Below are 25,583 nucleotides of genomic sequence, written 5' to 3'. Positions count from 1 at the left end.
TCTCCCTCCCCAGTGTCCCCCTGTGTATGTGTTCCCCCCCCTCCAGTGTCCCCCTGTGTATGTGCTTCCCCCCCTCCAGTGTCCCCCTATGTGTGTGCTTCCCCCCCTCCAGTGTCCCCCTGTGTGCTCCCCCCCCCCCCGCAGTGTCCCCCTGTGTTCATATACAGCACATGCAGAGCCCGCCAGGAAGTCGGCATTGTGGATCGCTAATCACAGGCAGTGATACCTTTCCAGATGCATGGCTGCAGAGATCGGGAAATGTCTCACTGCTTGTGATTAGCGCTGTGCAGTGCCGATTTACTGGCGGGCTCCGCATGTGCTGTTTGCGAACACGCCTGAGCTCATCCTTAGTTCAAACAAATCTACAGTGCATGTGTGTGTTAAAATGTAACCCTAGACTGTGTCATCGATTGAGGAAAAATGTACGAACGTGCATGCGATAACGCCATCATTGCATCGATAGATGTCATCCAATTTTGACATATTATCGATTGTTTATGTTGTTATCGATCGATAATATGTCGAAAAATTGGGCGACATCTATCGATGCAATGATGCCGTTATCGCATGCGCGTTCGACAGATTTTTTTTTAATTCCGACTATTTTTGACGAACGATTTTCTACCCATGTATGGCCAGCATAAGTGAACAGCTTCGATCCCTTTTAGTAAATTAGCTCTAATATTGTTTTTCCTGCAATCTATGGCTTGTCTCGCCCTTGGGGGATTTCCGTCTACCTCTATGCGTCCTCTCCTCGCTGGGGATCACACATTCCGCCAGTGCTGTCATACAGAGTGAGCTGTGCTGCACCTCCTCCCTGCAGGAGCTCCACACACCTCCATCAAGTGAGTGGAAGGAGGCAGACAGAGAGGGTGTGGGAGAGCTCAGGGCGGGAGGGCAGAGCTCCTGAACTGCTCTCTACTCCTTTCTGCTGCTCACAAATACTTTACTCAATCAGTGGCTGTGTAGAGCAAAGCACAGAGTAGGCTAAGCTGGAGCTAGATCCATTGAAGCTATGGGCTAGAGGACACACACACACTGCCTGGCCACCCCTAGTCCAGTCCCCTGGCTGACCATGGCTGTGGGGGCATTGCTGTGTAGCACTGAGCCTGGACCCAGCATAGACAACCACTGTGGACTCATCACTTGTGGATCTTAGAACTTTTCCCTGAGCACTTTTGGGACCCGTCACTGATCAGCATTACTGCTGTTACATTGGAGCTGCGTTCATGTGATTTAACCTCTGCACCACCACCAAGCAGGAGGATGCTTCCTAGCTGTAGGTAAGTCTATGGAAGGCATTGCAAGGATGCCCCAACTGCCAAACTTTGACAATTCCCAAACAAGGGTCTTTATTTTCAGCCATGTGACTCTAATGATTAAATCTTATTGGACGCAGCTGGAAATAACTGTCACTTATTTTTTTTTTTACATAAAAATGGTCGCTTGGGTTCGAATCCCAACCACTACACTACCTGCCAGGTGTTTGCATGTTCTCCCTGTGCTTGTGTGGGTTTCCTCCAGATACTCCGGTTTCCTCCCACACTCCAAAGACATGCTGGTAGGTTAATTGGCTTCTGTCTAAATTGGCCCTAGTATGTGAATGTGAGTTAGGGACCTTAGATTGTAAGCTCCTGGAGGGTAGGGTCTGATGTTTAGTATATGAATGTGAGTTAGGGACCTTAGATTCTAAGCTCCTGGAGGGTAGGGGTCTGATGTTTAGTATATGAATGTGAGTTAGGGACCTTAGATTCTAAGCTCCTGGAGGGTAGGGGTCTGATGTTTAGTATATGAATGTGAGTTAGGGACCTTAGATTGTAAGCTCCTTGAGGGTAGGGGCTGATGTTCATATACAATGTATATATAAAGCGCTGTGTACATTGACGGCTCTATATAACTACCTTACATAATAATAACTTTTGAATTTAAGTCACCTTACTGTGTTAGCTTTGTTCATTGAGTCTTTTATAACTTCACATGTTCTTAGTATGTTAGGAATATCACGTACAAAATAATCGCCCTGCCAATAAAGGTCGTTACAAATTAATGAACAACTCATTTTATCCCAGAGGCATTCACCTGGAAAAGATAATTTACATGAAAGGAGCTAATGTGATGTGTGAGAATGTGAGTAGGAATGAAAATGTTCTGATGGTGAAATGTCACTTCTTTGCTTTACTACCTTCCCAACGTCATTGCAGGGAGACGAGCAAAACCTTTAAAAGGTGTGAGTAAGACCCTATACACACTATTAGATTTTTGTCTTCAGATTTACCAAAACCATATAATATGAGGTCGAACCTTAAGAGTTTCAATTTGTATGCAATCAAGGCAGGCTCTTGTGCTACATGGTTTTGGTAAATCTAAAGGAAATCGGACAACAAAAGTTGTGTAGGGGGTCTTAAGCCATAGCTCCCAACTGTCCCTGGTTTGGAGCAATGCCTCTCTTTCCTCTTTATTTGTCCCTTATCTTGGTCTGATCTATATAGTTGTATATAAAATGCACTTTTTATCTATCAAAAAGTCCTAAACCTTTCATCTGATTTCTAAATTGCTGCATTTGTAAATTCCAAAGCCAATATAAAGGAATAGTAGTGCTAAAAAAAAAGCAGCATTTAACCAATCTTGTGTGTGTTTTTTTTTTTTTTTTTACAATTCTCCTTTAGGCCGGGTTCACACCGCTGCGATGCGGGAACGCCGCGAATCCGCGGCGTTTTCCCGCATCGCACGACTCCCGCCGGCAGTTCACACTGCCCTATGCGAATGGCTGGGAGTGTCAATGATATGTTAATGACACCCCCAGATCCGATCGCATATCGCAGTGCGATCTGCCGACTCGCACAAGAATCGGATCGCATGGTGTGAACGCCCATGCGATCCGATTCTGTTGCGGACGAAAAAAAAGGGTCCCGTGCGAGTTTGCTGCGGGACCGCTGCGAGTTCAGCCATACTATCTGTATGGCTGAACTCGCAGCGCTACGGAGATCGGATGTGATTTGCGGTGCGAATCACATCCGGATCTCCCCCCGCAGCAGTGTGAACCCAGCCTTAAGGGGCGTGATGGGGGTGTGTCCTATGCCTGCATACTTTTGCTGATAGGTGTCCCTCATTCCCATCTCCAAAAGTTGGGAGGTATGCTTAAGCCCCATACACACTATTCGATTTTCTGCAGATTTTTGTCTTCAGATTTACCAAAATTATGTAGTGCAAGAGCCTGCCTGATTGCATACAAACTGAAACTCAGCCAGGCTCTTGCACTACATAGTTTTGGTAAACCTGAAGACAAAAATCTTCAGAAAATCGAATAGGCATAGGACACACCCCCATCACGCCCCTTAAAGGAGAATTGTAAAAAAAAACACACAAGATTGGTTAAATGCTGCTTTTTTTTAGCACTACTATTCCTTTATATTGGCTTTGGAATTTACAAATGCAGCAATTTAGAAATCAGATGAAAGGTTTAGGACTTTTTGAGGAAATAGAATAGTGTGTATGGGGCTTAAGACCCCATACACACTATACAACTGATTTCCTTTAGATTTACCAAAACCATGTAGTGCAAGAGCCTGCCTGATTGCATACAAATTGAAACTCTTATGCCATGTACACATGGATGGATATTCCGCCGACGGATTTTGTCCCAAACTTGTCTTGCATACGCACGGTCGCACAAAGTTGTCAGAAAATTCGATCGTTCAGAACAAGGTGACGTACAACACGTAAATCGGTACTATAAAGAGGCGAGTAGCCTATATCTCTCATCTCGTAATTTATTCTGAGCATGCATGGCACTTTGTCCGTCGGAATTGTCTACACACGATTGGAATTTAAAAGATCGGATTTTGTTGTCGGCAATTCTGACAGAAAAAGTCAGATGGAGACCACACACGATCGGATTTTCCGACAGCACATTCCGATCGCACATTTTCCGTCGGAAAGTCCCACCGTGTGTACAGGGCATTAAGGTTTGACCTCATATTATATGGTTTTGGTAAATCTGAAGGAAACAAAATGTACAGAAAATTGTATAGTGTGTATCCAGCTCAAGGTTCAGGAGGGCAATATTTTCATTAGAAACATGAGATCAGAGATATGACCGCACGTCAGGAGAAAAGTCCAAGAGTAATATTAGAAGGTAATATGTTAATAAAAGAGTAGTAGTTTCATAGAGCTGACTTCCAGTAAAGGTAGCATGTCACTCGGGGGTAAGAGAATTTTAAGGTGCTTAGGTATAGGTCTATACTCCCATAAAGACATGGCAAGGGGTCATTTGGTCTGCCATCAGTCGTCTGTGATTCTATATCAGGTTATTGGACTTTTTAAATTATGGGGGTATACGTTTCTGTAGCCTGAAGAGCTTACAATTAAATGATATTGATATGGCATACGGCCCCCTATTTTCTTTTCTGCAATGTATGGCAAGATGCCAAAGAGAGTCTGTACTGTAGGTCTGGTCCTAAGCAAATTTTGTTCTATGATTTTTTAGAACTGACAGCTTCCGGATTGTATGTACTTTTATCACTTTGTAGACCCCCTATGTGTATAAAAATATCATTTCAGCAACTCCTGATCCTTATCAAGCTCAGCATTTTTGAAAACTAAAGTTGTTTAGAAGTGGGTGCACTCCTCCCTTTTTTTTTTTTTTTCGCCGTATTTGAATAGATTGCCCACCCGCTGGAAGCTGCAATTAAACCGTAAATTGGCACACATGATGCAGGCTTCTTGTGCAATCTTCTTTTGATTTACCAACACCTATGAATTTTAAGTTTCTGCTTGGCTGAATATAAAGTATCCTTTAACCCTCGTCACACTGATGTAGCTTCAGTGCAACCTCAAAGCTGCACATCAGTGTGGTTTTCATTGCGACTTTATTTAACAGAAGCCTATGCAAGTCGCAATGAAATTGGTAAAAAGTCGTGTCTTGCATTACAAAGTTGTTGGAGATTGCACCATTGGATTGTCCCATGTATGTGCATACTGTATATTGCCAGCTGTACTTTTATCTTGCTGCTCAGTGATCAGTGTTAGAATCCTGCCCTACTAATACTATATATGATGTGTGTGTGTGTGTGTGTGTGTGTGTGTGTGTGTGTGTGTGTGTGTGTGTGTGTGTGTGTGTGTGTGTGTGTGTGTGTAATAAATACATATAAATAAATAAATATATCTCCCGCATCCTTCCGTTCAGACCTATAGGATGCATTGCATCTATGGTCTAGGTTAGCCATTCTCAACTAGGGTTAAGTGAAACTCTAAGGTTCCTTAATGGCTGACTGACCTCCGATCTGATGGCACCAGCACAGTTCCAGGGCCAATGCCTCTTGGCAGACATTCTTCATACTGACCACCAATGTAAGAGGGACTTTTTCCCCACTTACCACAAGTGTAAGGGGGGAGGGGGGGTATTCTTCCCACTAGCCCACAATGTAAGGGGGACATTCTTCAAACTGATCACAAATTTTGGGGGGACGTTCTTCCCACTGACCACCAAGGTAAAGGGGGGGGCGCATTCTTCTTCCCACTGACCACCAATGTAAGGGGGGGGGTCATTCTTCAGACTTTTCTACTGACCACCAATGTAAGGAGGGGGGGACATTCTTCCCACTAACCAACAATGAAAGAGGGGGGCCTTTTCCCACTGACCACCAATGTGGGCGGGGGGGGGCTTTTTCCACTGACCACCAATGTAAGGGGGACCTTTTCCCACTGACCACCAATGTAAGGAGGGGGACCTTCTTCTCACTGACCACCAATGTAAGGAGAGAGACCTTTTCCCACTGACCACCAATGTAAGGAGAGGGACCTTTTTCCCACTGACCACTAATGTAAGGGGGACCTTTTTCCCACTGACCACCAATGTAGGGGGGGACCTTTTTCCCACTGACCACCAATGTAAGTGGGGTCCTTTTTCCCACTGACCACCAATGTAAGGGGGGGTCCTTTTTCCCACTGACCACCAATGTAAGGGGGGGTCCTTTTTCCCACTGACCAATGTAAGGGGGGTCCTTTTTCCCACTGACCACCAATGTAAGGGGGGATCTTTTTCCCACTGACCACCAATGTAAGGGGGGATCTTTTTCCCACTGACCACCAATGTAAGGGGGGGACCTTCTTCCCGCTGACCACCAATGTAAGGAGGGGGACCTTCTTCCCGCTGACCACCAATGTAAGGAGGGGGACCTTCTTCCCGCTGACCACCAATGTAAGGAGGGGGACCTTCTTCCCGCTGACCACCAATGTGAGGAGGGGGACCTTCTTCCCGCTGACCACCAATGTAAGGAGGGGGACCTTCTTCCCGCTGACCACCCATGTAAGGTGGCATTCTAACTGCTGACCACTGACTGGGGTAAAAGTTTGAGAAAGGCTGGTCTAGGTACATCAGTTGTATTGCATGGTGACTGTATACAAACATTAAAAGCTAGAATAAATATAAGTTCTTGTTAAAAGGAGAGTATGAACTTCTATGTCCCAAAATGTCACTCAGTTAATGGAGAATGTCCAACTTATTGTGGATGACAGGTTGGGATTCTGGGCAACATTCATTATAGTTATGTGCTATATATATATATTATTTTATTTTTTTTTATTTTTTTTTTATAGCTAGCAGTGATCATATGTGTTATGCAGATAGAGAGAATCAGGATTGAATGAAGCAAATGACAGCTGCTGCACTCTGTGTATTGCATACCATGTGTATTATCCGGAGATTTGCAGCGATTGCCTGGGTATAGAGTGTCATTTGTGGTAAGAAGCATCGCCAGAAGCTCAGTAAGGCCGCGTACACACGGGCGGACTGTTCGCCCAACCTTGTTCGGCAAACAGTTTCATCAAACAGTCCGCTCAAAATTTGCATGAGCGGACTTGCCCACACACGAGCGGACTGTTGACGAACAAGGTTGGGCAAACAGTTCGCTCAACTTTTGAAATGAACGGACTCGCCCACGTAAGGCGGAGGCAAATCCGCCCATTTCGAGCGCGTGTACAGGTAGGCGGGGCCCGCGAAGGAGACGTCGCGGGCTCCGCCGCCTGGAAAGAAGGGGGCCCCCGGATACCGGCCCCCCACCCTATGTGAATGAGTATGGGGTACAATGTACCCCTACCCATTCACCTGTGAACTAAAGTACAATAAAAAACACAACACAGAGAAAAAATATTTTATTGCACAGCCGGGGGTCTTCCGTCTTCGGGGGTCTTCTCGCCGGACTCCTCCGCTATGTGTGTGTAGCTCTTTTGCTAGCGGAGGAGTCCGGCTTTCTTCCTCCCCGCCGCCGGCCTCTTCTCCCGACTTCGGGGGTCTTGTCCCCCTCTTCGGTTCTTCTGCCGGGCCACCGCGCCTGGTCCGGTGGCCCGGTCTTCTGTCGCCGTCTTCCGTTCTTCTGTCGCCGCCTTCGGTTCTTCTGCCGGGCCACCGCGCCTTCTTGTAGCTCTTTTACAGGCGGTGGCCCGGTCTTCTGTCGCCGCTGTCGTCGCCGCCGCCGCCGCCTTCCGTTCTTGTTCTTCTTCTTGTTCTTCTTCTTCTCCTGGAGATGTTGACTCGACGAGCTCTCCGGCCGGAATGCCAGAGCCGCGCTGTGCGGTCACTTATATAGTGACAATGGGGCGGTGTCACATGGTATATGTCACATGGGTTGGTCACATGGTGACCCCGCCCCCTTACGATGTCATAGTCCCCATGTGACATCAACCCATGTGACCAACCCATGTGACATATACCATGTGACACCGCCCCATTGTCACTATATAAGTGACCGCACAGCGCGGCTCTGGCATTCCGGCCGGAGAGCTCGTCGAGTCAACATCTCCAGGAGAAGAAGAAGAACAAGAAGAAGAACAAGAACGGAAGGCGGCGGCGGCGGCGACGACAGCGGCGACAGAAGACCGGGCCACCGCCTGTAAAAGAGCTACAAGAAGGCGCGGTGGCCCGGCAGAAGAACCGAAGGCGGCGACAGAAGAACGGAAGACGGCGACAGAAGACCGGGCCACCGGACCAGGCGCGGTGGCCCGGCAGAAGAACCGAAGAGGGGGACAAGACCCCCGAAGTCGGGAGAAGAGGCCGGCGGCGGGGAGGAAGAAAGCCGGACTCCTCCGCTAGCAAAAGAGCTACACACACATAGCGGAGGAGTCCGGCGAGAAGACCCCCGAAGACGGAAGACCCCCGGCTGTGCAATAAAATATTTTTTCTCTGTGTTGTGTTTTTTATTGTACTTTAGTTCACAGGTGAATGGGTAGGGGTACATTGTACCCCATACTCATTCACATAGGGTGGGGGGCCGGTATCCGGGGGCCCCCTTCTTAAAGGGGGCTCCCGGATTCCGATAAGCCCCCCGCCCGCAGACCCCGACAACCAACGGCCAGGGTTGTCGGGAAGAGGCCCTTGTCCTCATCAACATGGGGACAAGGTGCTTTGGGGTGGGGGGGCCGCGCGGCCCCCCCTTCCCCAAGGCACCCCCCATGTTGAGGGCACGCGGCCTGGTACGGCTCAGGAGGGGGGGCGCGCTCGCTCGCCCCCCTTTCCTGGCCGGCCGGGTAGCGTGCTCGGGCAAGGGTCTGGTGTGGACTTGGGGGGAACCCCCACGCCGATTTTTTTCGGCGTTGGGGTTCCCCTTTAAGCCCATTCCAGGCGGCGGAGCCCGCGACGTCTCCTTCGCGGGCCCCGCCTACCTGTACACGCGCTCGAAATGGGCGGACTTTCCGAGCGGGAACAGTCCGCTCATTTCGAAAGTACAGCGGACAGGCCCACACACGGGCGGACTGTTCGCTCAAACACAGTTTCAGCGGACAGTTTTTCGGAATTTCCGAAAGACTTTGTCCGTCCAACTGTCCGCTGAAACTGTCCGCTGAAAGCCCACACACGAGCGGACTGTCCGCCCAAACACTGTTCAGCGGACAAGGTTGGGCGAACAGTCCGCCCGTGTGTACGCGGCCTAAGAAGTCATGATGACCATCAGTTATTCTGACAAATATCAACAAACTGGATTAGTGAGGCCAGCAGGTCATTATGATGCTGAGCAGATCTTTGTCATTCTATCATTAGTCAGAGGTGTTGTTAGAAATGTATAGACTAGGCCCAAGTTACATCTTTCGTACATTTTATTGAATTCAGAGAGCTGCCACAGTGAGTAACATTATACAGACTTGTGTATTAATGTGCATCCTAAAGTCAAGATGCTAAAGCCTCATACACACGGTCGGACTTTGTACAAACTTTTCCGTGGACTTTTGTACAAAGGGCGTGGTCCACAAGTTTGTATTGCATACACACGGTCGGACTTTTTGACAACAAACACGAACGTAATGACGTCACAACGTACTGACGCCACTTCAAAAGAGGACGTTCAATGACTCCAGCGCCACCTTTGGTGAACTTCTGTATTGTAGTCTGATCTTTTGCATTGGTTCTGAGCATGCGTGTTTGTACCTTGTACAAAAGTCCGATGCTTTTGCGTACACACGGTCGGACTTTGCTCCATCAGACTTTTGTTGCCAGAAAGTTTGTCCGTTCGCACAGCCAACAAAAGTCCGATGAAAACAGAAAAAGTTTGTCCGATGGAGCGTACACACAGTCGGATGTTGCTCCAAAACAGCTAATTTGCATGTTTGTTGTCAAAAAGTCCGACCGTGTGTACGGGGCTTAAGAGTGCATGTGGCGGGACACCCAGGGATCCAAACCTATAAGTGAAAGAGTTGGTAAGTGTAATATACTTGACAAGTCATAGACAAAACAATTTGGTACTACAGTGGGTTGTATAGGACTTCACTGGGATAGGTGAATGGGTTCTCTTGACTATTGGAAGAATTCACTCAAGCTACATAGTTGGTGAGGTTGAAAAAAGACACCAGTTCATCCTGTGGTGTGGGTGTATGTGTTTATGTCAATAGTACAATGTATATCCCTGTATGTTGTGCTCATTAAAGTGCCCATCTAATAGTTTTTGTTAAACTATCGACGCTCCCTGGTGATACCACTGCTTGTGGAAGAGAATTACCGCTCTGACAGTAAAGAACCCTCTACATAGTTTTACGGTTAAACCACTTCTCTTACGATTTCAGTAATAGCCACATGTCTTTTTAAACTCTCTATGCTAGGGTCACCAGTACGGTATTCGATATCATATCTCCTCTCCAGAGAGAATAAGTTCAATGCTTGTAGTCTTTACCCATAACTGAGATCCTCTAGTCACATTATTGGCTTTGTTGCTCTTCTATGGGTTCCCTCCAGTTCCAGCACAGTCTTCTTGAGGACTGGTGCTCAGAACTGGATGTCTTACTCAAGATGCGGCCTGACCAGAGTCTTGTAGAGCGGGAGAATTATCATTTTATCTTCTGGAGTGAATCCCCTTCTTAATGCATGTCAATATTATGTTGGCTTTGCTTGCAGCAGCTTGGCATTGTATGAGCCTTTTGTCTACCAGGATCCCCAGGTCCTTTTCCATCCTAGATCCCCCCCAGAGGTTCTTCCCCCAGCCAGTAACTTGGCTTTGTATTTTTGGCACCCAAATGCATTGCTTAACTTTTGTATCATCCGCAAATATTGAGCTTGAGCTATTTTTCCCTTTCTCTATATCATTTATAAATTATATAGAATAGGTCCTAGGACAGATCCTTGGGGGACCCCACTTACCTTACTGGACCATTCTGAGTACTCCCTATTTATCACCACCCTTTGCACCCAACTCTGTAGCCAGTTTTCAATCCAGGTACTCACCCTATGGTCCATACCGACAGGCCTCAGTTGGCATGGACTATAGGGTGAGTACCTGGATTGAAAGCTGGCCATACACAGTGACTTTTGTGTAATTCCTAAGGAACTGTCCAAAATTCGAGCTGTGAGTGGCCATGTTGACACCCAGCTGCCCAATATCATTCAATTTGAAAATCAAAGGAGCCAGGCAGAAACTTATCAATAAATCAGAAGCAATCACTATTGGGTATTCAGTTGCATGTGCTGGCTGTCAGAATACAATAGCCGGCAGGGAGATTTGTCCATCCATGCTGTATAGAATGGATGGTAGAAGATATAGATTTGTCTCGTTGAGCCCCACAGGTAGTGTATGGCCAGCTTGAGATCCAATTCTCCAACTTGGCTGCAACAGGATAAAAACCTACCTCTGAACTCTTCTTAACTGTGTATTTGTTTGAAGTAAATTTCTGTCTCATCTCGATAAAAATGTCTAATCTTCAGTGTTCAAGACAAAATAGGTCTCAGAAAACATTTGAGGGTCTTAAATGATTGTGGTGTTTTAAGGGGTGATCCAAAGTAAGTTATTGTAAAGGGTCAATAAACTAACGTATCCTAGCCCCTACAGCACATAGCCACCTTATCCTAGCCATAAGCCAGGATGGAACACATGGGCCGAATGTTGGGAGACAATGGCCGCTCCAAAAAAAACATAAGTCCGTGTGTGGCTTGTGTGTAAGTTGGACGTGCTTGCTGGAAATCCAGCAGCCAACCAACTCCTGATCAGCACTCTCGGCCAATGGCTGGTAGGGGGGCTGTCCCCCAGTCGGATCACAACAGCTCAGCAGTGGAGATCGCTGAACTAACCTTGCATGGTTAGTATAACGGCTCCGACTGGAGCTGACAATGAAAAAACCTAATAGTGTGTTCCCGGCTTTAAGCTGGCCATAGATTATGCCATTTGCTTTCCTGCAACCCATGATTCAATGCACGATACCACACATTGATGGGGGAATCCCTACAGCGGCGCTATTGTGTCCTCCTGGCAGGGACACATGGGGAGCGGTCCCTGCTGAGAGAACACAGTGATTACTGCTAGCAGCTATAGTCTCTGGCAATAATAGCATGCTAAAATTTCAACATGTTGAATCGACTTGGGTACAATTAGCATGCCGATAGATGATCATGGAGATATAATCCATCTGGCTGGCTTAAAAGGCGGAGGACATACAATATGCCAGTAAATTCCTCTAAAGCAAAATTTGGATAAAGTGGTGAAGAGTTTGAACCTCAGTCAGGTGTCTTTTGCGGTCTGAGTTCCCACTTGGAAGATTCACCTTCCCTAAATGTCCTGGTGTCCATTATCACGGGAACTGAAAATGGGGGAAAATCATATATATTTTGAGTTGCCACCAGAGCAGGAAAAGTGAGAAACCCCAATGGGGGCACTTGTTGCGGTGTAAACTGGCTTAATGGGGACTTTGTTCAAATTTTGAGGATTTTCCTTGCATTTCCTGTCTACACTACAGGGAGTGAAAGAAAATCTCTTGAAAGAGCCACCGATGGCAAAAAACATATAAAAACTTTTTGGCTATAAAGTGGTTCTAGAGTCCACCCTTCTTCTTCTTCTTTTTTTTTTTTTTTCTTTTTACCTTAATACATTCCCTGCATCAAGGTAAAAAATGCCCCACTACTTGTCCCCCCCCCCCCCCCCAAACACTTACCCGAGTCCTCTCTCTATCCAGAGCTGCTCTTTCTTCTTATAGAACACACAGAGAGCAGTGGGGGTATTGGTTCCTGCTGCCGCAAATCGAATCCTGCGAGGACACACACAGCCCAGCTCAGGAGGGCACCCACACAAGTGCCCCCTCAATGCACTACTTGCTTAGGGGGCACTCAGAGAAGAGTGCTGGCGGGGGACTCCAGAATGGGAAGAACAGGGCCGTTCTGTGCTATGCCATGGCACAGAACGGGTAAGTTTAGCTTCTTTTTATTTTAGGAGAAATAAAATTACCTTTGGAACAACTCGTCCGGGTGTATGTTGTAGGATACCCCTGTAGACAAATACTTACTGTTTTCTTTAGAAAAGAGCCACAGCCTGAGTAGAAAACCCTGCCTCCAGGCTATATGTGAAATTAGTGGCCTCCTGCAGAGCTCTGCAATAAGTAGGGGAGCATCAGTTTTACCTAATTGCAAAGTTATAGCTCTAGATCAGCAGGGGCTGTGTTGAACTTCCGCAGAGAGACCACTGCTTGCACTAAGAGTTCAGTAGGGCTTTAAAGATACAGTGGGACCTTGGATTGCGAGTAAGGCGGTTAACGAGCGTTTCGCAATACAAGCTACTATTTATTTATTTTTAAATCCTGACTTGGTTTGTGAGTGTTGTCTCACAAAAAGAGCAGGATTCAAGCCTCTGCCGTGTGCAGTACCGGATTTGGCCAGAGGTGCGGGGGTGTCGGTAACACTCTGAGCCGTTCGGACCTTTTTTTGTAAATAATTGGAAATACTCAGATCCCAAGTGTTTCCGAGCCCTTCCAGGGATTTCCGAGCGTTCTCCGAGTCTCTCCGGTGCCCCCCCCCCCCCCATCCTCTGACCACATGCGGTAATGTGCATGCAATAGAAGTCAATGTGGAACGAATTATCTTCGTTTTCCATTGACTTCTATGGGGAAACTCGCTTTGGATTACAAGCATTCTCCTGGAACAGATTATGCTCCTAATCTAAGTGCACTAAGCTGGATGACTAACTTCTGCTAAGCACTTTGGCAAAAAAACAAGTTCAGAAAAGGGGAGAGATTATGAGAAACTCACCTCTTCTACTGAAGTCTGGTGACTGAAGAGCAAGAAGGCTGCCAGAGTCAGTGGTCAGTAGTATGTTGTCACCAGGAGCTGAGCTGGAGATTAGCCACCAATCCTGGAACCTAGAAAACTCATAAAAGTTAAAGCAGATATTAAAGACACACATTTATTGCAACTTTGGAACCATTCATACAACATTACTTACAGATAAACTCAGGGTAAGTAAATACAGTATCAGTATTGGAACCTTGGGGAATTGGAAGCTGTGAGTCTGACTGTCCAGCCAACAGTGATTTTCAAGTTCATAAAGTTCATGGCACTGCTGTGAGCAATTGAGAACTTTCTTTTTCCTCTGAAAGGCTGAAGGTTTTCTGTATATGTAGCCGGATTACCAAATAGGCAGAGTAGGCACTGGTCTATGGACCCTACATCAAAATGCACACCACTTAGTTCAATGTTATCCCACTACAGGGCATGCACCAGAAACCTTTGAGGGAGGCCCCAAGCTTTTGACTACCTTAGGGGCTCCATAGAGTTGAATCCAGCACTGATGGCAGCCAAAACCCAAACTGCAACCTCAGAATCTAGTACTAAGGATAGTGGCGCCTGAAGAACACACAAGATGAGCTGTATAGCAAATAGAATGGTGACCCCTTACTAGCTACCTCTGCATTAATTCAATTGTTACCTGGGATTTAATTACTAAAGGATTATAAAAGTAGTGGGCAACTTTCTCAATCTAGGGGCCTCAAGTGCAGCCCCTGACTTCACAAAGAGACCGCACATAATTAGTGAATATAATGCTATAGAAAGCTGTAAGAGATGGAAGATGCAACAGGAGCTGGTCAAAGACTATAGACATGAGATTGTCAGACAGACATATTACAGGCCTGGTTGGAGGCTGGGTATATACTCCAGGAAGATAGTTCTAGATTATGGATGTTGGGGATGTATTACAGTCCCCTTATAAGTCAGTGCCTTACAGCCCTATAAAAATTACTTATACTATATTTTGGTATTTTTCTTTAAAAATGATCAGCGAAAAAAAAAAATACAAGAAAGGCATGGACAGCACAAAAAAAAACGTCTTTTTCCTTCAGGCTGGGTTTACACTTATGCAAACTGGATACGGGTTTCCCCGCATAAAATTTACATGACAAGAGAGTGTGATCGGTTCTCAATTGAGCCAGTTTACACACCTCTGGGGCAGCCGCGGTTCGCATTAGGAAAGGGTCCTGTGTGTCTTTGGATCTGTTTTCAGGTCTGAATTCAGGCAAAAATTGAGACCTGATTTGTACCTGAAACAGAGAATAGGGATGCAACGGACCCGCTGTGAGCCGCAGCTAATGTGACCCCAGCCTTAGTGACCCGAGTAAGGAAAACACGAACTATGATCTGCAGGACCTTAAGGTCCACAGATTGGGCACAAAAAGATTAGGTTGTTCATCTAGGCCAGGGGTCACCAAACTTGCTAAACCAAGGGCCAGTTTACTGTCTTTCAGGCCGCGTACACACGCGGGGACTGTTCGGCCAACTTTGTCCGCTGAACAGTGTTTCGGCGGACAGTCCGCCCGTGTGTGGGCTTTCAGCGGACAGTTTCAGCGAACAGTCCGCTGAACAAGGTTTTTCGGAAATTCCGAAAAACTGTCCGCTGAAACTTTGTTTCAGCGAACAGTCCCCTCGTGTGTAGGCTTGTTCGTCAAACTAAGTTCCGCGCATGCTCAGAAAGGATTTACACGCCGAAAGTTATAATGCAGTGTATAGGACGTCGTATTTTTCGTCCCGTCGTACATGCCGTTTACGTCATCGCGCACGGTTTCAGCAAACTGTTCGTTCGTCGTGTGTGGCCATGTCCGTCCATGCTAATTTTGAGCGGACTGTTTGCTGAAACTGTTTGACGGACAAAGTTGGGCGAACAGTCCCCGCGTGTGTACGCGGCCTCAGACTTTAGGGGGGCCGCACTAGGGCCAGTGGGAGTAGAAAATGTCCTGGCATCCAGTGGGAGTAAACATGGCTCTCTCTTTGGTGTCAGTGGGAGCACTAGTGCCACATTGTTGTTGTAAGAATAGTGCCCGATCGTTGGTGTCATTGGAAGAAATTCTGCCTGATCAGTGGTGACAGTGGGAGAAATTCTGCCTGATCGTTGGTGACAGTGAAAGGAATTCTGCCCTTTCGTTAATATCAGTCCTCCCGAGTAGTGCCCCATTGTTGGTGTCAGTGAGAGGAATAGTGGCCCATTATTGGTATCCATTGAAAGAACTGTGCCACATCATTGGTGTCAATGGAAGGAATTGTACCCCGCTGCTGGTGTCAGTGGGAGGAATAATGCCCCATTGTTGGTGTCTGTGGATGGAATAGTACCCAGAGGACTGGATAAAAGCAAGCAAAGGGCCACTTCCAGCCCCCTGGGCCACAGTTTGGAGACCGTTGACCGCTGATGTATTGTCACTTGAATACGTGTTGGTGAATTAGGTGAAAGTGTTCCTTTTGAATACCTTGAAAAAAATCTGTAGAAGGCATTGTAGTAGCGCTGACTAAAACTGTGTTAGTCAGCTTTCCCAGTGCCACCTCAGGTGTGAGATATGTATACTTACTGCACATGGGCCTAAGCTGGGCCAATGTGCGTCTGCAACAGATCATAACTGGAGTTCAGCTTTACTTCTCTTCTATACCCAAAGTGAATACAGCTTTACCTTATGCATGAACATTCACTTTTGCAAGGTGAATATACAATGTCCTGGGAGAACAGCCTCTATTTTTTTTTTTTAAGTAAATCTACCCCATGGTGTGTGAACTATTGATATGATTGCAGTTGAGATAAAAATTCAAGAACTCAAATGTTTCTTTGGTGTTCAGGGACTGTTGCCCGCTAAACTTTTTCCCTTCAGATATTTTTGATTGATGGCCTCCATGGGTATGAACATCATATTAAGCGATCTGTATACACAGCTGTCCTGCAGTCATTATACAGAGCATCTTTAGTTCCAGTAAATGTAAGGTCTGTCTTCTGGTCAAGAATTGTTTATTTTTCCTCTAGTATTTGATGTATAGTAATGTTTCAGGATAACATACAAAATACTGGTACAGCCTTGAAGTTGCTGACCTTTTTACCTGCATCAGCCTGCATTCAGTTCATCTGATCTGATCTCCAGCATCAGAACCTTCAAGCTTGTCTCTCCTCCATCATGCATGATGGCTCCTCTCCGATCTTTGGTCATTGCCTGCATGTTATATCTTGTATGTCCAAGTATTCCCATTCTCTAATAAACCTGTCCCTTTTCTGTGCAAGGACATTTCGTTATTTAGTTTGTGTACACATTCTTTTTCAGACTTGAGTACTTCTACCGCTAATAAGAATTGGGTTCTTGTAAGTCTAATTGGCCTGGGGAGGAGTAAGACCTTTGCTTCTGGGCTAATTCAGTCCTTTTATTCTTGGCTGAATACATCAAGCCTCCATTGTGAAGGCACAATCACTTGGAGACTAATGATGACTAATGCCATTGACATGTGGAAGAGGTTACATCTGGACAAACGGTGCATATCATGTAAAAAAATACAAGTTAATTAGTATATTTAATGAGCTGAGAAGCAGATTAGTTGTTCCTTTCTTTCTGTGACATTTGGGCTAATTCTGTGTATTTACTAGAGTTTACACACGGGAAACACATGACCATGAAGGCATTTAATTACACATTGGAGTCAATAAGACACTTCATCACATGCTTTGTATCAGATAGTTATCAGCGTTCCCTTTGAACAATTTTAGCCGAGAAGTTTTCTGTCAGTTCTGATGGTGATTGGATCAAAGGGATGTAGGCAGAAGTCATTGAGATGCTGGTCTGTGGTTTGGCCAAATGTTTCTACAAAAGCTTCTAAGGTTTCCAAAATAACCATGCTTTCAAATGGACCCTCAGCCTAAAGTACACACAAAAGCCAGGGCCGTCTTTAATATTGATTGGACCCTGGGCAAAACTTTTCTTGGGGCCCCCCTCCCCCCATGCAGTTTCACTCTCCTCCTGCTCTGAGACATACAATAAATAGTAGCTAGACTCAAATTCAGTTTATTGAATCAGATCTGGCACCTATTGCGATTGGTTGCCAGTGATTACAGTGTATCATTACCGCTCACTGACTGGTTGCCAAAGGTACAGCACACATTACAGCTCACTGATTAGTTGCTAGAGGTACAGCACATGATTTCTGCTTGTTGATTGGTTGCTAGAGATTACTGTGTGGCATGATATACATATCAATGCTGCTGGCCGCTGCAATTTACATATGAATTTCACCACGATTTACATATGAATTTCGGCAATTGACATTGTGAGGGGTTAGCTCGGTAGCGGGTGTGTGTGACCCCCTGGATGGGTTCACAACACAAAGTCAGGCACAGCAGACAGCGGTGTAGGTTCAAAAAACAAAAGATCCGGTTTATTTCTGCTACATGCAGTGATACATAAACAGCCAAACAAAATAAAACAGGAAAATAAATCCTGGTCAGCTTGACCTCTAACTACACACGTAGACTCCCTGTCTAACAACTGGGTGCAGCCTTGTGCTGCCCCAGTCCCTGTCTCTATTGTAGGGGTTTGCCACACAGGCGTTAACTCACCGCACAGAACAGATCTCAGACTCCCCAGTCTATACACACAAAACTGGTTCCAGGATGGAGCATCTCCCTATGCATGCTGGGGTTTTTTGTAGAGGTCTTAATGAGCCCACTTACTACAGCTGGGCTCATTAACTCTTCCCCTCTAATTGTAAAAGTCTGCATAAAGCCTGAATCTAGGACACACATATTTCCCATCCTGAATACAACCAGGTGATTTTACCTGCGTGCTGCCACAACATGTAAACACAGGGTCTGCATGTGAGTCATCTGTACACCACAATAGGGCAGAGCTGGGCAGCATTAGTAGCAACACTTCACACTGAGATATCGGGACACAGCACAGGACTAAAACCTAAAGGGACAAGGGCATTTAAACGAGGATAGTTGGCAAGTATGAGGCATCTGCTTTGGGCCCCACAACAATGACAGGGCCCAGGGCAGCTGCCCCTTTTGCCTGGCCTTAAAAACGGCCCTGACAAAAGCCATTGTAGCCACCATATAAAGCTGACCATACACTACTAGAATTTATTTACAAAATTTGAAATACTGGAATTTTTGTTTGATTTGTATTTATTTATTTTTTATGGCTCAATTTTCTTTTTTATGGTAACAAAATTTGAAGCGCAAAGGGTCTTGGGATAATCCAAGACTTGTCATGGAAACATCCTTAAATAGAACAGAGATAGCGTGATGAATAAATTGAACATATAGAGCTACCGTCCAACATCGGATTGAGCTACAACATACAACACCGAGGTTATGAAAATGACTAGCTGTGAATGTGCTTTTCGTTCTAAACAAAATTGTACATAATGTAATGCAATTAATATGTCTGGGATTCCTCAAGTAGTAAGTGTGAATTAAATGTAAATTTTCTGCTTTCACATTTGAGCTAATGTAATTTTCCAGGCTTTTTTTAACGTTTGTACAGGTGTATTTGTAGGCATCCGAAGCTTAAGCATTTTTTAAAATAATTTTTAGCCGATGGAAAGCTAATGGGTTAGTGGGAGAAAAAAAAAAGGTGTGATATGTATGCTTTCCCACGTTTGCACATTTTTAAAACACGCGCAATGCTCAAAGGTTGTAGTCAGTGCCAGGACAAGATCATCTAGAGCCCAGGGCGAACATGCCAAACTTCTCCCCACAAAAACACTAAGCACTCATTTGCATACTTACCCTGTAAGCATAAATTCCCCCTCCTTCCAGTACAAATCCACCCCCTGCTGAAATTCTTCCTCTCAGTAAAAATCACCCCTCCTAGCATAAGTCCTCTTCCCCCTAAAATTCCCCTTTTACCAGTGCACTAGTTCCCCCAAATACCTCCTAACAACCCCCCCCCCCACACCCCTGCTCCAAACACAAATCCCCCTAGATCACCACTCTAAGCACCCCCTCCCAAATTTCCCCTCCTAGAACAATACTTACCCCCTGCCTACTTCCAAATTCCCCTTTCAACACAAATTACACCCCATCTCCTTGTGGTGCCCCCCACCTTACATGATACTAAAGTGCCTAGGGCAGCTGCCCCCGCCTGCCCACCCTTTGTCCCGTCCCAGGTTGTAGCTCAAAAGAAGCTCTTGTACTTTTTGGAGTTACAAGCTATAGTTATAAAGCCTACTGGATTGAACAAAGCCTGTACACAATCGCTGGGTTGAGCAAAAAAAACAAAAAACTGACAGCCCAGGTCAGAGCCACTGTACTAACAGTCCAATATTAATACAGCAATCTCCCTCGTTGAGCTATTGTGTTCTGACAGGAGGGCGGCACCCAATCAACCCCCATGCCGGAACACTCCGGTCAGCGCTCTCCCATTGGCCACTGGTTTTCCAGCATGCATGTCTGACAGAAGCCAGCTGTCATACACACGGGCCAGATGTCAGGCGTTTTTTATCAAACCGGACTATGTCGCCCAACATTTGGCCCATGTGTACTAGTCTTAAGCTTCAAACAACACTATGCTTAGGTGTGAATGAGTCCCAAGGTCTTTCAAACTAAATTAGAAGACTCAATAACTCTTTCAAAATTTCCATAGGAACGTTCAAATGAAATTCTACTGGTGTATAGACAACATAAGCTCCAGCTTTAGACAGTAGGCTGTGGTTAGACATGAGGGTATGATCTGGCCAACAAGAGTGCATGTTCACAGTAGTTTATTCAGGTTTTGTGCTGCCCTAGGCCTGACTAAACTTGTGTACCCCCTAATTAAAATATGACCCACCCTTTCCTGTCAAGGCCACACCCCTTACAATTTAAGACCCGTCCTGGCATTTTGAAGTGAGGGCACTAGTTCTGAGGGCTTGGGGGCAATGGATTCCCTTAATTTGCATAGATTTCCTCTCACTTCCTGATTGGCTATGGGGCAGGAATTGAAGGGAAATCTCTGCAATGGGAGGACAGAGATGGTAAAAAAAAATAAACTGACAGGGGCTATAACCCTCTTACTCTTTCCAAAATGAAGAAAAAAAAGTGTTGCCTATAGTCCTACTTTAAGCACAAATTTCTGATAATTTTATGGAGAGGACTAAGAAGATATAACCTATAACCATGCCAATGGTGCAGCAGAAAACATATAGCACAGTGAGGAAGGTTTGTGGTCCAGGATGATAGGACAGTCAAAATTAAAAGCTGCGCCCCCCCCAAGTTGCAGAATGCTGGCTGCCCGCATACCGGAAGCAGTACGGGCACTTTATGGGGGGCCTAGACTAATTTGTCTCTAGGCCCAGTCTGCAACATAAGACTGGCACTACACTAATGGCGAAAGCCGGCGGGGACTCTTTCCATGCTGCCCCCCTGCAAAGTGCTGCTCTAGACCTGGGCCTTGTTGGCATATTCATAAGAGCTGAGCATATGAGAGTATGCTGACAGAGAATGGATTTATTCATTCATGGAATATTTAACCATCATTAAAGCTTTGATTTTGTAGAGCTAAAGTCGTATTCCCATTTTCCTAAGTTTATTTTGATCACATGGTTTCAAATAATTCTAGATCTTTTCTTTATTTTTTTTTGTGTTGAATGCTTGCATAGAGAAAAGGCTCTGAGGACTCTAGTCTATTACCTGGATGATTTTAGTAAGTTCCAGCATTTAAACTTGGGATTTTATTAGCATGTTGGAAGTTTTTTCCTTTCGATTGATTAGTCCCATGCATGGTTTTGTTTTTTCCCACCTTACCTCTTTTCCCTATCTAATTCTGTATTAGGCTGGCCATACATGGTGGAATTTCGAAAGAACTTTCTTTTTAAAAAAAAAATCTGAAAATTCATGCATTTTGTGATCCGATGGTGCCACCGTTGATTTCGAAATTTGACCAACCAAGCCTTAAATTTCACCTCCTGTTGCTACAGAAAAGAATTTTCGTGCCTGGGAATCTTCTTTTCTTTCCGGGAATTTTTCTTTTATTGCACATGCACATTTCTTTTTCGATTACATGTCTCGCACGATTCTCCCATCATTGATTAGAAAATCATTAGTCTTTCAAAGGATTTCCAACATGTCCGATTTCTCAAATTCGATGGCCACACGAAAATCGGCTGTTGTGAAATTCAAACGAAAATTCTTAGATAAGATTTTTGAAAGAATATTCTTTCGAAATTGGACGGGCCTGCCTTAATGCCTCTGTCTTATTCAACGACACTGCTCAATTGTCTGCCTGCTGTAAACATCTATATGAGTTTAAGCATGGAGCCTGCTTTGATCTACAATGGCTTAATAAGTCATAAAGTCTCGCTCCTCTCTATCCCTCCCATTGTTGGCCCACCTAATAAATCTATTTGTATTATTCCCCATTATCAATCGTTTTTTTTTGCTTTTATCATGTTGGGGGAGTGCTCATTCTGCCTCCATGTCGGTGGTGGCCATGGTTACCTGTGTCCTGCTGCCTTGACGGCCGTTAGCTTGAGCAGACTTTATGGACAAACAGCCCACCCAGGAACACCCACTCATTGTGACTCGCTTGTCAATTGCCCATACACCTGCAAACAATATCACCCACTATTATGGCTAGAATTACTGTGAACCCATCTAGCATCCTGCCCACTGTTTGGGAGGGCTCCTGCATGGCAGAGTAATATGTTGAGCCTCCCGCTTCTCCCACCAAATAGGAAGTTGGTGTAAAGCAAAAACTGGCATAAGAGTCTCAACGTTGATGGATCTATAAATGAGTATATTTGCAAAACTATACATTTTCATTAAGAAATGTTTGTTTGTACATTAGAGGGAGGATTTGGAATCATTTAATTCAAAGCTATTTTAACCATATACTAAATTTCAGCACCACTTGCTGACCAGGCCTTTTTCTGACATTTGTTGTTTACAAGGCCTGTATTCTTTCCTAAGTGCACACAATATAACTGTGTACTGACATTTATAGGTAAAGTTGATCCAGGGAAAATTCGATTGCCTCTCTGGGGGTCAGGAAGGAATTTTTCCCCCGCTGTAGCAAATTGGATCATGCTCTGCTGGGGCTTTTTGCCTTCCTCTGGATCAACTGTGGGTATAGAATTGTGTATATGGGATTGTTTGATATTATTTTTTATTTATTTTTATGGTTGAACTAGATGGACTTGTGTCTTTTTTCAACCTGACTAACTATGTAACTAAGTAACAAGTAAAACTCAGTATTTTTTGCTCGAAAATTACCTAGAACCCCCAAACTTTATAAATATATAGATGGATAGATATAGATATATAATCTGGATCTCAATTTTTATTTATTTATTTTTTTTCTTTTAGCAGAAACCCTATAGAATAAAATGGCGGTCATTACAGTTTTTGTTTAGCGTTTTCTCAAATGCAGTTTTTTTCCTGTTAAAAAATACACTTTTTAACCATTTCAGCCCTGGAAAAATTTACCCCCTTCCTGACCAGAGCACTTTTTGCGATTCGGCACTGTGTTGCTTTAACTGATAATTGTGCGGTCGTGCAAAGGGGCTCCCAAACAAAATTGACATCCTTTTTTTCCCACAAATAGAGCTTTCTTTTGGTGGTATTTGATCCCCTCTGTGGTTTTTATTTTTTGCGATGTAAACAAAAAAAAGCGACAATTTTGAAAAAAACGCATTCTTTTTTACTTTTTGCTATAATAAATATCCCCAAAAAATATTTAAAAAAATATTTCCTCAGTTTAGGCCGATACATATTCTTCATATTTTTGGTAAAAAAATTGCAATAAGCGTTTTATTGATTGGTTTTTGCAAAAGTTATAGCATCTACAAAATAGGGGATAGTTTTATGGCATTTTTATTGATAATTTTTTTTTTTTTTTACTAGTAATGGCAGCGGTCATCGATATTTATTTATTTATTTTATCGTGACTGCGACATTATGGCAGACACATCAGACAATTGACACATTTTTGGGACCATTGGGATTAATACAACGGTCAATGCTATAAAATTGCATTGATTACTGTAAAAAATTCACTGGCAGTGAAAGGGTTAACCACTAGATGGCACTATAGGGGTTAAGTGTGTCCTAGGGAGTGATTCTAATTGTGGGAGGGGGGGGGCTGTGTGTGACACGTCACTGATCAGCGCTCCCGATTACAGGGAGCACTGCTCAGTGGCAGTGTCATTAGGCAGAACGGGGAGATGCTTGTTTACATTAGAATCTCCCCATTCTTCCTCACCGTGAGACGATTGCGGTCACGGAGCTCCCGACGGGCGTGCGCCCACGAGCCGCCTCTTAAAGGGCACCGTACAGGTACATTAATCTGCCTGTACGTGCCCTTCTGCCGCAGTATATCTGCGTGAGGCGGTCGGGAAGCGGTTAATGGTAGTGTGATGGTCTGGGGCTGTTTTGCTGCTTCAGGACCTGGAAGACTTGCCGTGATAAAAGGAACTATGAATTCTGCTGTCTACCAAGAGATCCTGAAGGAGAATGTCCGACCATCTGTTTGTGTACTCAAGCTGAAACGAACTTGGGTTCTGCAGCAGGACAATGATCCTAAACACACCAGCAAGTCCACCACCGAATGGCTGAAGAAAAACAAAATGAAGACTTTGGAGTGGCCTAGCCAAAGTCCTGACCTGAATCCTATTGAGATGTTGTGGTATGACCTTAAAAAGGCTGTTCATGCTCGAAAACCCTCTAATGTAACTGAATTAGGACAATTCTGCAAAGATGAGTGGGCCAAAATTCCTCCAGGACGCTGTAAAAGCCTCATTGCACGTTATCGCAAACGCTTGGTTGCAGTTGTTGCTGCTAAGGGTGGCCCAACCAGTTATTAGGTTTAGGGGGCAATCACTTTTTCACACAGGGCCATGATGGTTTGGATTTTTTTTCACCTTTAATAATAAACACCTTCATTTACAATTTGCATTTTGTGTTTACTTGTGTTGTCCTTGACTATTGTTTAAATTGGTTTGATGTTCCGAAACACTTAAGTGTGACAAACATGCAAAGGAACAGGAAATGAGGAAGGGGGCAAACACTTTTTCACACCACTGTATGCCATACCTGTAGGATCGCTGTAGAAGCGGAGAATCACTGTAGATGTTGCCACTATTACAGTGATCACTGCCGTATTCTGGATCTTTGATTGAATGAGGTGGAGATTGTGATGTTACAGTCCTGCCTCTCCACCACATCCAATCATAGAATGCCTTGCATTCATTGAAAAATTTCAACAGATACTCTGAATCATATCTGTGTCGAGTGAAAGACCCACAATCCCCCCTGCGCCCCCAAACCCCCTGGTGGTTCTATGCAGCAGGGCAGCCACTCAGCATTGGACCCAGAAGACAAGGGCGATCACTTCAGTAGCGGTGAATACTACAGGGATCTTACAGGTATGACGTGTGCATATTTACATTGGTCCAAGCTGGATCAATGTAACCATATAAAATCCATACCTGAAAATCAGAAGTTAGATTTCTCAGTGTCAAATGGTGTTTTTTTGTTTTCTTTCTTTTAACCACTTCACCCCCGGAAGGTTTGCCCCCCCCCCTTCCTGACCAGGCCATTTTTTGCGATATGGCACTGCGTCTCTTCAACTGACAATTGCGCAATTTTTGTCCTCCTTTCCACACAAATAGAGCTTCTTTTGATCACCTCTGCGGTTTTTATTTTTTTGTGCTATAAACAAAAAGCAACAATTTAAAAATACAATATTTTGCTATATATATATATATATATATATATATATATATATATATATATATATATATATATATATATATATATATATATATATATATATACTTTTGCTATAATAATATCCCCAAAAAAAAAGTTTTCCTCAGGTTAGGCCGATATATATTCTTCTACATATTGATTGGTTTGGACAAAAGTTTTAGCATCTACAAAATTGGAATTTTTTTTTTTCACTAGTAATGGTGGCAAGTTTTATCAGGACTGCGACATTGCGGCAGACAGATCATACACTTTTGACATTATTTTGGGACCACTGACATTTTATACAGCGATCAGAGCTAAAAATAGCCATTGATTACTGTATAAATATCACTCGCAGGGAAGGGGTTAACGCTAGGGGGCGAT

The 25,583-nt window shown here is 44.6% G+C and overlaps 1 protein-coding gene across 1 annotated transcript in view; it reads left to right on the top strand.

The window, feature by feature from the left end:
* Positions 1–848: 848 nt before the first annotated feature.
* The window catches only part of LOC143962683 (ADAMTS-like protein 5), a 146,550-nt gene continuing 121,815 nt past the window's right edge, over positions 849–25,583 (top strand). Inside the window, exon 1 of the mRNA XM_077472047.1 lies at positions 849–1,283. Coding sequence (XP_077328173.1) covers positions 1,267–1,283 — 17 coding nt within the window. The 5' untranslated portion in view covers positions 849–1,266. The remainder of the gene's footprint in view (positions 1,284–25,583) is intronic.

Source organism: Lithobates pipiens, unplaced genomic scaffold (assembly GCF_037356315.1).
Source record: "Lithobates pipiens isolate NorthernLeopardFrog02 unplaced genomic scaffold, aLitPip1_a1.2 Scaffold_8, whole genome shotgun sequence".
In the NCBI taxonomy this organism is placed as follows: Eukaryota; Metazoa; Chordata; class Amphibia; order Anura; family Ranidae; genus Lithobates; species Lithobates pipiens.
The sequence above is the reverse complement of the archived record's forward strand: the minus strand, read 5'-3'. Positions and strand labels throughout refer to the sequence as shown.